At 38.4% G+C, this 14,874-nt stretch overlaps 1 protein-coding gene across 1 annotated transcript in view; it reads right to left on the bottom strand.

The window, feature by feature from the left end:
- lrp1bb (low density lipoprotein receptor-related protein 1Bb) overlaps window positions 1–14,874 on the bottom strand; it is a 287,271-nt gene that overhangs the window by 58,661 nt on the left and 213,736 nt on the right. The window contains exons 44-55 of the mRNA XM_083922252.1: window positions 14,398–14,590; window positions 12,211–12,336; window positions 11,031–11,159; window positions 10,245–10,364; window positions 9,325–9,438; window positions 8,663–8,812; window positions 8,316–8,438; window positions 4,082–4,201; window positions 3,137–3,265; window positions 2,538–2,660; window positions 1,048–1,188; window positions 625–812 (exon numbers count right to left, since the gene is read on the bottom strand). Coding sequence (XP_083778378.1) covers window positions 625–812; window positions 1,048–1,188; window positions 2,538–2,660; window positions 3,137–3,265; window positions 4,082–4,201; window positions 8,316–8,438; window positions 8,663–8,812; window positions 9,325–9,438; window positions 10,245–10,364; window positions 11,031–11,159; window positions 12,211–12,336; window positions 14,398–14,590 — 1,656 coding nt within the window. The remainder of the gene's footprint in view (window positions 1–624; window positions 813–1,047; window positions 1,189–2,537; window positions 2,661–3,136; window positions 3,266–4,081; window positions 4,202–8,315; window positions 8,439–8,662; window positions 8,813–9,324; window positions 9,439–10,244; window positions 10,365–11,030; window positions 11,160–12,210; window positions 12,337–14,397; window positions 14,591–14,874) is intronic.

Genomic DNA, 14,874 nt, shown 5'->3' with positions numbered 1-14,874 from the left:
TTTCAGCCAGTTTTCTGGCTGAGCAAAGTCTCATGGAAGAGTAGGAGAGGCAAATCCAGAAATGAAGGCATAAACTGCAGCGGTCTGTAACAGTGATGGCCATCGGAGCACTCCAGCAGACATAGCCTTGACCTGGATTCAACCTCAACATCCCATGCCAACATTGCCAGGCATGGCACAATCATCCGGCACCGTGAGGGAGCACAGACAGTTGTTGGCATATCATTACATTCTCAAGCATTCAAGGTTATTCAAAAAGTGAGAAACTAAATGTAAGTATGCTCTAACCCATCTGTATTTGTGTAATTATGTGCAAAATAAGGCTTAATTCATTAATGGCCATTAATCTTAATGTCCACACTATTACTAATATGACCTCCACTTTTCACCTAATAATAATGATTCTAGAGCTTAAAACTGTATCAGTAAAGACTATGAATTAAAATGTTAGACTGTTGTAATACACATTCAATTTGAATATGATGATGCAATTTTCAATGTAGGCAGAAGGACACATTATAGCTGTGATTCTTATTTGCATATCTATTCACTATACAGTGTACAGATCTATACACTATACAGTATAGGACTGAAGTATATATGACTAGTCCACTGGTCACTTACCTTGTATCCCACAGGAAGATCTTGGCAGTCCTGTGTACACCCGCTGACTCTGCGGTTCAAGCATTCGTTCACATTACAGTTCCTCTCATCTGACCGGTCTCCACAATCATCTTTCCCATCACAGAGATTCCCTTCAGAGATGCAGCGTCCATTGGAGCACATGAAGAAGGAGCCGTTGCACAAGCTTCCTGAAGAGAGCAAGACATGACTGTTACTGGCAAAATGCCCTGCAATTACTTGACAGAGTTGGGGAACGTTTTTGACCTGACAATGGATCTCGACAGATTAATTCCCTTCAAGAGAGCTCTCCTGGTTTTAGCATGTTTTTTCCCCGTCATATGTCACTGCCAGTTTCCTGGGCGAGCAGTGCTGCTGGTGACACTGATGAAGAGATTCCAGTAGTGAGCCAAAAAGCAGCCTTACCTGCAGCCAGACATTTGAGGTTCAGAGGCAGTTCGTCAGAGTGGTCGGGACAGTCTGCATAGCCATCACACTCCCACTGAGAGCTGAGAAGACAGCGGCCATCCCCGCAGCGAAATTCCTCTGATCCACAGGAGCGATAGGCTGAAGAAAGAGAGATGGACACTTTTTTCATTAAGTTACACTCAGCAGTGAGACAGCTTCAGTTTAGGGGGGGACTAGAACTAAGTGCAAATGGTGAAAAAATAAACTTTCTATTGCCATTGTTCATATTGCAATAAAGCATCCTCATAGTGTATAAAGAATCATTGCTGATTACCAATTCAACTCATCTGGAGGAATAATGGTGTGCAAAGTTGCATTAGTCAATATTTCAAGGACAGTATAAATGTTTCAACAGCCCAAGGCATCACAAATCAAGGCTGTGACATCTATCATTCCCTCAGTTGAGATACTAAAAAGTATACTCAAATAAAACCTGGAGGCCAATATGTTTACAAGTATACTATTACATTCATTCAAAAATATCAAAATAATTAAATCCTAAATAACAGAAACTCAGACCTGTCCAGATGAATATGAATATCTATAACCAGCTGCAAAATACCTAATTTCAGTATTTTCCTACATCCCGTTCTCATTCCCAGAGCGTCAAATGCTGCCGTTATCTCATGGCCCTCTGCATTTGATACCGACACACAAGGCACCCTTGAGCACATGTATTAGTACACAGAGCTTTTCAACTGAAAACTTATCTGAAGCAGTAATAGATGCTCAGAGCAAGTTCTCCAGAATCCTTCACAAGCCTAATGAAAAAGACATCTTACTCTGGAATGCACAGTTTATTTCATTAAAAATATTTATCCGTGTAAGGCTGTCAATTACAAAATTGCAACATCACTTGTAGCCTAAAAGATTAACAAATATGTTAATATTGAAAGACTGCTTTTACATAGTAAATGTCCCTTTAGTTTGAAAATTAGAGTGCATTATAGGCTAGCCAGACAATATTGTGTGAATTCAGTAAATATATATACATAATTAGAAGGAAATCATCTGTGTTCTACAAAAACAATATAAACCCTTTATATAGATACTCATTCTATCGTTTCAAACAATGTAATGAGATACGTATCTCCTAATCTTGCAAAGAATACTGGCATGCCTGGAAAGGCATGCAAGACCTGTAAAAAACATTCCCCTCCATATTTGTTTTCTTCAATTGTTTAGTTTTTGTATGGCAAGTGTGGTGAACTACAGTTTGTGTTCTCAACCCTCTGCACTTTAAATCCAAAGTTTAATATCTGGTCTTTTTTAATACAGGGTTTCTACCACATTGTAGACTTTAAACTTTTACCTGGATTATATGCTGGGCTATCACTATGTTTTACTTACCTAGTGTTGCTTTCAATGAAGGCATATCCATATACCATTGGTAAATATTAAGAGAGCAAATAAGAAAAAGAGAGCAAAATAAAAATAAATCTACTTGCCACATTCTACTGATTCATCAGACCCATCTCCACAGTCGTCATCATGGTCGCAGACAAATCGCTGGGGGATGCATGCTTTGTTGTGGCAGCGAAACGAGCTGTCATCACATGTGTTATTGGGTGCTGATGCATGAAAAGAGATGGTTTCAAAGGCTAATCAATGGATCAATATTTTCTTCCTGAACATGGCATGGCATCTAAAATGTCAATATTAGTGAGCCTTTTGAAAACGTCAATATAAGTGAGCCTGATGCTACTATTGTCTTTGTGTTTTATTTTAGAACCAAAGTTGAAAGAATTAAGTTTGAATGATCCAGGACAAATTTGTGGATGAGTACAGATTACACCACTTAGAGAAGACTGCAATCAGGCAAACACTTACATTGTACTACTTCCCACTAAACACTTGTTTTTTTTATTACTTGAAATAAAATGAGCTAAGGGATTTACAGTAGGTGTTTAGTAGGTTGCATGTTCTATGGGCTATTGTTTTACACAATGAAATCTAAAAAAAAAGCAAGGCTTTCCAAATTAGAGGATTACATTGAGTTTCTTTTATAATCGCAGGGAGCTATTCAATGTGTTGAACTAGAGTTTACCACAGCCGGCTGCAGAAAGTTCATCACTCCCATCGGGGCAGTCCCTTTCACCATCGCAGAGCCAGCGTTTCGGCACACAGGCGTACGACCCAGGGCAGCTAAATAGGCCTGGAGCACATGTCACTGAGCCTGAGAGGAAAACAGGACCACATGCTCTATTTTCAAAAGTCAATACAATGGGTCAAATGCACCACAGAAGACATGGGACATTGAACTGAAGCAGGTATCTTTTGTTTTGTTAGGATGGCTTTATAGGCTATACCGTACTATACTTGTTATACTACTACTACTACTGGTTGTAGTTTTTAGCCAATAAAACGTTATGACCTACAGTAAACAAATTTTCATTGTGCAGCAGTTCCCATTATGCCTTATGCAGACTTACATATAAGGACTGCGCTATTGTGATTGATAATTATAAACATGGATTATGAAAGTCAGCAACACTTTATCTTTGGTATAGTAGCAGTCGGAAAAATATGGCTGCACTGAGAAACAAATGTAAATACAGTTAGCATTATCTAAAATGCATGTTTTTGACGAGAATTGTGCCTGGGAAACCTCTGGGCTATTTCATTCATATATCCTCGACACTCCATTACAATCTAATTACACAACCAATGTTAACAGCAATTCTTGTCTCTTTATTGTTTCTGGATTATTTTTATTTTACTCTAGAATTCATTACAGACACATCTCATTTGCCCATTGAAAAAAAGCTGTGCCTCTTTGGCCGCAGTGATGAGAAATCTCTTTGCCTCAGTGCCTACTTGAATCATCAGAAATGTCTGTGGTCTCATTTGTTGTATCTTTAGGATTGCTTCATTTCTGTTCGTTCATTTACATCTCTGCTAGGGGAACGCATGAGGCTGTCATACGACATATAGAGGATCTGACCTTTTACAATAACAACAGATTCCTCATGACATCTAAAAGGGTACTAACCACAGATCTGCACGCTCTCATCAAGGCCGTCCTCACAGTCGTTCTCCCCATCGCACAGCCATTGTTTGGCAATGCATTTGTTCTTTGAGCAGGCAAACTGGTTCCACAAGCATGACGAGTCTGCAGAGAACAGCGGGAAATGAATTTTAATGCCACATATCAATCAAACTGAGGATGAAACAACAAAAGCAGCACCCTACAGAAGGGTAAGAGTGTTTTCAATCAAAACACAACAAGTAGTCTGGCTTCTATTTGCCCTATGGCTTGCTTGTTTTTCTCAAATTTTTGTTCTGCTTAGCAACATGCATGGGTACAGTTGCAAGTTTTCCTTTTTTCTCACATAAGACATTTATTTTTCTTGGTTTCTGTGCTTGGAAATTAAAACTGAACACAAAACAAGTGCCTTTTCAATATCTTATCAGTATCAAAGCATTTAAAGCACTATTAAGCACACTAAGGTTTATTTTTAATTTGAAAGTAAACTAGGTTGCAAGGGACGATGAGAAACAGTTGGAATTTAGGAGTGCACTCTGCTGATCACTGTGTAAAAGCTATTGTGTAAAATGGGGATTATTCAAAATCTGTGCTGAGTTTGTGTCACTGAGCCACCCACTCTCCCTGGGGAGTCGTTCTGTGGTCTTTTTCCCTCAGATGTCAGGCCTGGCAGAGTCTGCCAGAGCTTTGATAGTATGTTGAGAGAAGGAAAAGGGATGTATGCTCCAGGTCGCACCACAGTACAAGGAATTATGGATCTTGCTGAGGGTGGGGGCTAGGGATGGGTCTCTCACACTGGGTTGCTTTCCTTCCTGTCAGGCTTTGTACATCACACCAGCTTTACGTGCTTTGATAGCATGATGTAAGATGAGGATAAGATAAACATTAAATGGCTAAATCTGGAAACCATGATTATCCTAGGTGATACTAAATTTGCACTTCAAATGCTGCTTCCACTGCTGTTTCAAGTGTATAACAAAATAGCAGGTTTATAGCACATTAAATTTATCAAAGATAGTCTTTCATGTCTCATTTTCAATAGTGTTTCACGCAGTAGAAAAGCGCATTATGCATTGTGAAGTGACAAATGACTATCTAATCAGATGTGGAATTTAACATTTCTGAAATGTAATGACATTTTCCTCAAACCACTTTGCCTTTGCAGTCAGATTATCTTTGGCTGTAGCTTTTTATATGGTAATTAACTCAGAGGAATTGGAATATTGTCTATTTGTCCTGAAAATGCTATTCAGAACTTCTCAGAGAATTCCGGCATAATTCATATCAGCTCTGATATAGGCACATTTGAGGCATGGGATGTTATCATTTCACACAGGCACAAATTACATTTTTAGATAAAGGAATGGAAATGATGTTCATGTGTTATGCATCTCTCTAACAACATGCATAGCCAATTTACAAAATAAATCAGATAAATTGAAGAGCATTAAATATGAAAACTGGATAGCACCAAACTGCCTTGCTCTATTTGCTGTTACTGAAATGTGAACAATTGTGCTGGTTAATTATACAGGAAGAGCAAAGGAGACAAGTAAGAAATCTGCAACATCTCAAAGGCAAGACATCTATGTTGTATGGCCACATTTTATTTGTCATGTTCTTTCATGATGTCATCAGTCCCAAACCAATAAGATCTGGATGGTTTGGAGGCTAAATGAATCATACATAAACAAGCCAGGAAAGTATTGCATGAATTAAACCTGACCTAATGATGGCACTAAATGACAAGTGAAGGGATCTACAAAGTTATCACAATTAATCCTGAGGGGATCGTGAATGTACCAAATTTTATGTCAATCCATCCAGTAGTTGGATTTCACTCAAATGTTAACCTCTTGAGAAAACAATCAGTGGATAACCTATTTCCGTAGGACACATCTCCTGGGAACCTTGTATTAGGCCCTGCATAAGCCAAAAATTACAACCATAGCCTGGTCTGCAATTTTTCAGCCAGAGCCCAACTGACCTGTCGAGACCAATGCCAATACTCTGATACATGCAAAAACACAGACATGCTCGTCCAACATATGACAATATATCATATATCCTAAGGTGGTGTCAGCCTAACATGAAACATTGATTCACAAGAAATAAGACACAGGACACATACATTCATATATCATTCATTCATCTTACACCCAACAAAGAACCCCTAACCCTCACCCTCCACAAAAACAACACACACACACGGACGAGATTGTAAGAAAAACCTCATGGTAGAATGCATGTAATTTAATAAAAAAAATTATACAAAAAAACAGTGCCCCTGACAATCATGCCCAATGAAAGTTAAGTTGAAGGGGCCCGAGGACGACCAGATCCCAGTCCCGAGCCCAGACCATTACAGAACCTGGATGTCTTATAATGGTAAATTAAAGTTCATGATCACCAAAGCTATAAGGCTTAATTCTTTGCGATGGATATCTGAACCAAATTTAATGGCAATCCATCCAGTGGTAAAAACTATAAATATCAATTTCATGGTGCTAGATGGGAAGTCAGAGGATCGACAAAGTCATTACTGTATGATTCATCTTTTATGAAACACGAATGTACAAAATTGAATCTCATTGAGAGTGAACAAAAAGAAAAACTGTTGAAGGGGAATGCAATGAAATTTCTTATTGCGTTTGTGTGTGCGTGTGTGATTGTGTGTGTGTTTGGAATGGGATGTGTTTGATGTTGATAATTGCAAATTGCAATAGTTACATCTCTCTTACCTCACAGAGAATGCAATGTTGTGCAAGTTCACACTTAACAAGAGCAGTTCACAGTACATAATATTGAATTTTGAAGTTCACCGCCCTAAAAAATTAACTAGTTCTGGTTTTTTTAAATAGGTTGTGCTGAGACTGGTCATATGCTTGAACTTGATGTGTCATTACAAATATGTTGCGGATGTGGCTAATGTTTGGTCCAGTTCTGCCTTTTTTTTCAGAATAGGTATTGTGTTGAAGTCTGTTCTCTTCCTGTTAAAATTATGTCTGGTAGTGCCCTCTTCCGTGGTTAGGGTAAGGTTGGATTCAGGTTCAGGTAGTGGGAAACGCATATAGACAGGGAAAAAGTTTTTGACACAACACCGCAAACACAGTGCGTGAGCGCTGTTAACTTTTGCGAGAGTGAACGTCGCTGACCTTTCCGATGACTAGTTGCATGCTGATAATTCAGTTTACCATTCATCAAAAAATATGAACAAACATTTAGTGCATTCATGCACAACACTGAATGCAATTCCCCTTCAGGTCTGCACACAGATGACAGCACTAACTGCTGACTGCTTCATGACTTCTTACCCTTTAATAGGCTGGACCATACAGTCTGTGAAATAGACAACAAAATAGGCTGACAACTCAAATATAGGCAGAACGTGTTTTGACACTGTGTGTGTGTGGACTACTAAATTAGATCTAATTACTATAAGCATGTGTGGCTTAACACCTACTCTGACCACATTAAAGCACCCAGTCCAGTTTGCTTTGGTGCCAAAATAAATTACACATTAATGGGTATGAGTTCAAGCTATTAGTTTTGAGCGCAAATTATTTGAATCCATACCATGACTTAATTACGGTCCTACTGTTTAATTGGCAAGATCTTGAGTTTGTCATGGTAGGTTCTGCATACATAACATGGATCAAAGCACAGGTAAGAATGCCTCTGGTGAGGAAAGTAGAGGAGTGGCATGGTACTGTGTAATCCTTTCATAAGCCACCACTTTCCATTTCAACCCACATTTCCATCTTCAGTATAACTCTTTTCAGTGAGTGATGCCTCATTAATTAATTGTTACACTGTAAGTGCTGTGTGCTATAATTCAAGGAGTGAATGGGGAAAAACGTGTGTCATCAACAGCCTCATTCTGAATTCAGGGTTACAATTAGACTTTGGAACGAGCAGCAACATCCACTTGAGAAATCTCAAAAACACAATGAGGGGGAGCAAAACAAAGCAAAGAGAAATGTCCTCATGGCATGAAAAACAATCATCTCTTGTCTCTCTGTTTCCTCCTTATATACTGTATGTGCTATTTGTTGCAGGCCTGGATCTCTCCAAATGACAAAAGCATTACAACAAATAGCTTCTCATTAAAGGAAAATAAATATCCTTCCAATTGCCGACAGTGTTGTGTATAGCAAACAAACACCTCTTTCTATTTCCAGCAAAACATCATTTCAGTTTATTATGTAGCTATTCCATGAGGTAAGATTTGTTGGTTTACCACACTGGAATTCATCTGCTCCGTCTTCACAGTCTTTTTGGCCGTCGCACAGCCACACACTGGAGATGCAGTTCCCACTTGGACAAGCAAAGTGACCTTCCTCGCACTTCTGCCCATGGGAAACTGGGACAAACAACAAAACCACATCAGTCCTTTGAGCATTAAAAATAATTGGGGTTATTATCTTTTCCTAAGCTATCGCTGAATCTCTTATTCCACTGTCATAATCATCTTCAAAACTGAGATCTGTCTTAAGTCGTTTCTAATTGAAAATGGCTTCCTTCAATTGTCTCTGAATGCACACACAAAAATGTGCGTCTCTGTGTATGTTTGTATTGGGTGCTCACCCTGGCAGTCGGTCTCATCTGCATAGTCTCCGCAGTCATTTGCACCATCACAGATCCATGTTGGGTGGATGCACAGTGAGGTGGAGTTGCAGCTGATGAAATCTTTTTCTTTCACCCCCAGCTTGTAAAAGTGAGAGCAGTCGGTGTGGTCTGAATACAAAACACAGCCCCACAATAATTGTCTCATCATAATGGCAGCCAAGGTGGAGGTAAGGGTGAGAGGGCCAGTAGTCATTCGGATCCGAGTAACGAGTGCAGATTCAAAGGTCCCATATTATGCTCATTCACAGGTTCATACTTGTATTTTGTGTTTCTACTAAACATGGTTACATGCTTTAATGTTTGAATATATAGTATTATGATAATAATAATAATAATATTATATACAGTATATTCACCCTCGTTTAAAGGCAAAGTTTATGAATAGACTTTCTCTGTGGATTGAGCGTTTTGATACTTTGTACTTTGAACTTTGTATTTTATTTATATAACAACTCGACCTGATTTATCCCACTCAATCAAACTAGACATGGGCATTCATTTTTTTTTACAATATGGGGCATTTGAGTTACTGGATCCCTGTGATCTGCTGTAGATAGAGCTGTGTGTTACATTTTCATTTTACTGTGAATGCTATGCAAATTGCAAGCTAAAGGACTTACTGCAGCTTTTTTCATCTGAAGCATCGGCACAGTCAATGACCTGGTTACACCAGGCTGAGCTGGGTACACAGCTCCCATCCTTGCATGATGACTCTGATGAGCCACACGTGACATCTGGGGGAGAAAATTAGCATTTCAAAAAGATAACAGAAACAACACTCAGTGTTGTGAGCTGTACCTGTGACTGTCTCTGAGTGGGAGTAACTTTGCAGTTGGACTGCCTGTGCTATAAACATTACCTTAATGTCATGGCACTCTTAGTTGAATGACACATAAAATGCAAGATGCGCATCTTGGTTTTGTTGTTCATTTACCAACTACTGCACAGTGGCTCTGGTCATTTCACCTCTCTGCATTCAGCATATACAGTACACACACAATACTATAATTACATTTTCTAATAGCAATAGAGAAAGTTATTGCTTATGTCCCATTAGAAATAAAATGCAATGCTGCAGATGACTCACCATAGTGAGATATACTCCTTCCTGAAATTCCCATCTGCTGAGTTGGAAGGTCCACATTAATTATGAGAATGCCACTGTCTCCTTGTGGACTAAATCGGCTTGGTACGGTATACCGACAGAGTCTATAGATGTTGATATTATCCCACTATAGTCCAATTGAGGCAGAGCAATTAGAACAACTATACTTTTTACTGGATTATTTCACCATCAAGGTCAAAACTAAATCAGACGATAATAGTGTAGGGACACAAAATATTGTCCAGGCAGCTTTTAAGGGTTGGGATTGGGAGCCTCTTTGAATGTGTGCACTGTTTATGATCATGGGCTCATTAGACAGTGAAGGCTTAGCACAGCATGTGGTTTTGGCGTGCCATATTAATATAAGCATTAGTGTCGCTGGATCTTGCCCTCAGAGGCAGGACGGATTGAAGAGATCAAAAGGCAGTGACTCACTGCTGCAGAAAGCTTCATCAGAGTTATCCCCACAGTCATCGATTCTGTCACAAAAACGACTGTTGGCCACACACCGCTGGTTATAGCAGGGTCTGAAACCCTTCCGACAGCTCCTGTTGTCTGAACACAGTGAAATGTTTAAAAATGTTAGAAATGACCAAAATGCTATATGCTTTATGATCAACTGGTCGAAGCTACTAGAGACAATTAGTGTTTTATTATACATATTTGTCAGCTGTTCTTTTCAGTTATGCATTAATGTATTTCACTTGCCTGTTTACTTGTTTACTCATTCAGAATATTATATATACTATGAATAAATATACATACACATACATGTACATAACACACTATATTTGTTCACCTCATATGTATACACATGTGTTATGTATGGTCCTGGCTATTACTGTGGATATCATCATTGGGGATGGAGGAACTAACATCATTTTCAAATTCAATTATGTTCGAATGGCTGTGGTCATAGGATTCATGGGTAGCATGGGGATGGGCTGGGGAGGGTTGGGTAGGTCATACTGTTGTTTTATTTATTGTGATTTATTTTTTATTGTAATTATTAATGTATTGTTTTTTTTACTGTACTGGTGATTCCACTCCATTATGCAAACAATACATAAATAATTGATCAATTATTTGCCACCGTTTAGTACCAAAAAGGTCAATGACAGAGAACAAGCAACAGGCAATCATTTCTCTAAAATCTAATTTTTTTTTACTTTACATTCTTATCCAAATATGCTTCAGACAAAGTTGTGAAGTGTTTCTTACCACAGTACTGCATCTTCTCATCTGATTTATCTTTGCAGTGGGCTAGTCCGTCGCAGGTTAACTGGTAGTTTATGCACTCGCCATTCCCACACTCAAATTCAGTGTGGATGTTGCAGGAGGAATTTTCTGCTGCAGAAGAAGACAATGACGGTGATGAACTACAACTGTCAAAATCTCAAAGCTCAACTGTGGGATTCATACATACAGTAAGCGCACATGTAGCATTTCACTGCCTACTGCATTGAACTCTACATTTACTCCAGCAACACAGTTTTGGGTCAGTATTTGTAAATGTCATAACTGCATTCAATAACCCCATTGGCCTTATACTTCAACTTGCGGGGAATCTGGCTGTGAAATGCTTTTATACTGTGATCAATTGGTAACTCTCTCTCTCATGTCATCTAGTATACAGATTTTATAATACATGTCAACATTGTAAAGTGAATTCCAACAACAAATACATTTATAGACATTGACCAATCCTTGTCTCTGCTCTGCTACCTGCAGCTTCACAATCTAAAAATATGAAACTTCTTCCTCCTCTGGTAATGAGCCAAATATGGCTGTGGTAGAAAAAGCCTGTCGTCCTCTACTGTGACTTCCAGGCTACCATCCAGCTCTTCTGAGTCACTTGCCATGTTTAGTTTGGCCAAACCTTCCTCGTTTGAACAGCTCCTCCCACCTTATGGTCTATCCTCATTGCATTTCAGATTCAACTAGCAATCTGTCAAATTAGGACGCCAGACACCGATGAAATGCTTTTGTCTTGCGACTTTAAGCAGGTAACTGTGACACGCTATGCTTTCAACTTTGTTTTCTTCTATCTGTTGGCATAAACATAAAGTCACACAGCATTATAGTTTTGTTTTCCTAAACAGTATTGACTATGATTGCTGGAATCATTACACACTTACTGCTTAGTCAAAGTGAAAGAGACAGCAGCTGTCCATGCTTTGCTGTTTGTATGTGGTTATTTTCAAAGGCATCATTCAACGATAACAAAGGTTCATGTTAATAGCAACGAACAAGAGCTTAACCTGAGTGTGGACATAAGCCAGGTTACACTAATAAATAAATAGAACCATAAACAAGGTCATGGCAATCAATATCTTGTAATGACAATGTTCCAAGGGTGAGCATTTGTGGTATAATTAAATCTGATGCTCTCATGACTTACACACGCATCTGTTGTCGTCTAACAGAACACGTTCTCCACGGCAAGTGCAGTTGACCCTTCCATATGGGGTCAGCAGACAAAGGTCACCGCAGCCTCCGTTCATGTGTCGGCATGGGGACAGCTCACCTTTAAAAACAATCAAGCAGAACTGATTAAGCAGTCAGAAGCAGTCGGAGGGAATATCACCCCTGGGACACACTCTTCTAGATGTCATTTGTCTAAGATGTTCAATACGGTACTATAGGAATAATATATTTCTTAAAAGGTTGGAAAACTATTAAACTGTACTTTATTTATTTCAAACATTTTGCCAAACATAAAAATAACCAATAATAACGATGAATATGTACAGCATACATTAACATTATTTGTCCTAAAAGGATTAGGAAGAAGCATCATGCTTATCTTTATCTACTGCTATTGTACTGTATACTTATCTAATCAATACTCAATCAATTATATAAACCAACTCTCCGCCGCAGCGTCTATTCCTACAATTAAACCACTTCATACGTACTACCTAATCAAGAATGTGAAAATGAAAGAGTAAATAATTACAACAACACTTACTCATTTCTGAACCTTGCAATTATTTTTTTTCTCTGATATTATTACTTATTACTGTTTGATTTATTCCCCCAGACACATGCCAGAAAATCAGTAATTTATACATTATTATGCACATACTTTTAAGGTTGCTGCTATAACATTGTGTTAAATTAAAATTTCATCTTAAGTTATAACCCCCTTCTCTGTCAAAGAACATTTGCATACCTTGAAAGGAGCTCTTACTTTTTGAATCTAAGGGCCTGACACCAAACCTGAACATTAATGGGTGATATAGCTGATATAGATTTCCTTCTGTAAAATTCAATTACACCTGAGGTGGAAACATCTTGACAGGATGTGCTATGTCATAACAGTGTTTTTTTATAATTTATCAAAGATACCCACAGGAATAACAAATCCACAGCAAAACCAAAAATAGGCTGAAATTATTCTTATTCAATAACAAATTTCTAGGACAGGTATTTTTTTTTTTCTAGTATCAAGTTGTTCAAGTTTTATCAAGTTTGAGGAAATGCTGCACTTACTTTCTTACTTAATTTTAGCTTTAATTTAAAGGATGGAAGGTGGTCAAAATATGAATAAAATGGGCTGTTATATTGCTAAAGGCTAGCACTATCCTCATCGACAGGTAGTGAATGTTTTACAGTGCTGCGTATTTTGTCTTGCTCTGCCTGGGGTGCTGAATGAAAAAAAGCTGTGTAGCTCTGTGGGAATCATGTGTTGCACAAAATGGCATGACTAAACTGCAGAAATAACCCATAAAGGAAATGTGAGTGCTTGTCTAGTCCTGAGCAAGAGTGTAGAAAATAAACTTAGCAATAAGAGAAGTAGTATCAAGTGCAAGTGTTCAGAGACATGCGTGTCCATTGGAAACCCTCTGTTATCACATGCCCTCCAGTCATTAGTATTTTATTCATGAGAGAGGAAACTGTTTATTTGTTCTGCAGGTAAACCAGTTGTGTGATCACTTATATTTAGAATATACTGTACATGACAATGAAAACAGAGGTTAACAATGCAAAGACAATTTGCTGGTCACTGCACATTATGCTGCAGACTGGCAGCTGTGCCCATGCAGGTCATAGGATTTGATTATTTCCAGGATGAGATAAACAAGTACCAGTGTAGCTCTCTGCATCTGAGTCTAAACAGTGGGACACGCTTAAGCCCACTTCCCTTTGTCCTAATTGGAAATAAAACTTTATACAACAGTTTAGACACTCCCCTAACAACATAGGGTACTTTTTTATTTTAAGTTTCTAGCCACTAAGACCACATTCATTCATCATACCCACTGTTTTACTTAAATCAGAATGAGAAGCTTTTATTTTAAGTATTGTATATTGATTTTGTATTATACTTGTTAATTTATAAATATCCATTCTATATTCTTATTTTTTAAGGTTACATTTAGTTTACCGTTTACTGGTTACTGTTTTGTTTTTCAAATTATTTTGCTAAAGTAAAAAGTACATACAGACACATATTTATGTTGGTCTCAAACTACACATCATCACACAAGCACCTGCACACACATAATAAACACATATTTGCAGACACAACATTGCATCCAGTGGTCATCAAATCAAGCTCATCCCCAGGTGTTTAAATACTCACAGTCATTTGTGTCCCTTGTCACAGCTATAATTCCCATTGGTTGATGAGGTATGTCTGCTCGAAGCACCTTGGTGTCACCGCCTGTGTACTTGTTTGATCGAAGCACAGACCTGCGTGCCCAGTCTGACCAGTAGATGAAATCTGCATAGATGGCCAGCCCAAAGAAGTTTCCAGGTCCTGATTTAACTATGACCTAAAAATTGTAAAGCAAAGCACTAACGTTAGTACTGCTTTCCATCATGCTGCCCTAGCACATTTTCAGTATAAGTACACAATTCTATATACCAGAATAGATGATACAGCGATAACAGGGATTCATATACATACTGTCAATATTTGCACTTCCATCTACAAACCAATAACTTTTTTTAGGATCTGGCTGGAAAAAGCATCGACAGAACTTTGAGTGCAACCCTAGGAATTAATGTTGAGGATGATGTTTCGACTCATTAATCAACACATCACCCCCACCGCCCA

This window comes from Echiichthys vipera (genome assembly GCF_963691815.1).
Source record: "Echiichthys vipera genome assembly, chromosome: 10".
Lineage (NCBI taxonomy): Eukaryota > Metazoa > Chordata > Actinopteri > Perciformes > Trachinidae > Echiichthys > Echiichthys vipera.
This window is presented reverse-complemented; position numbering and strand designations above follow the sequence as displayed.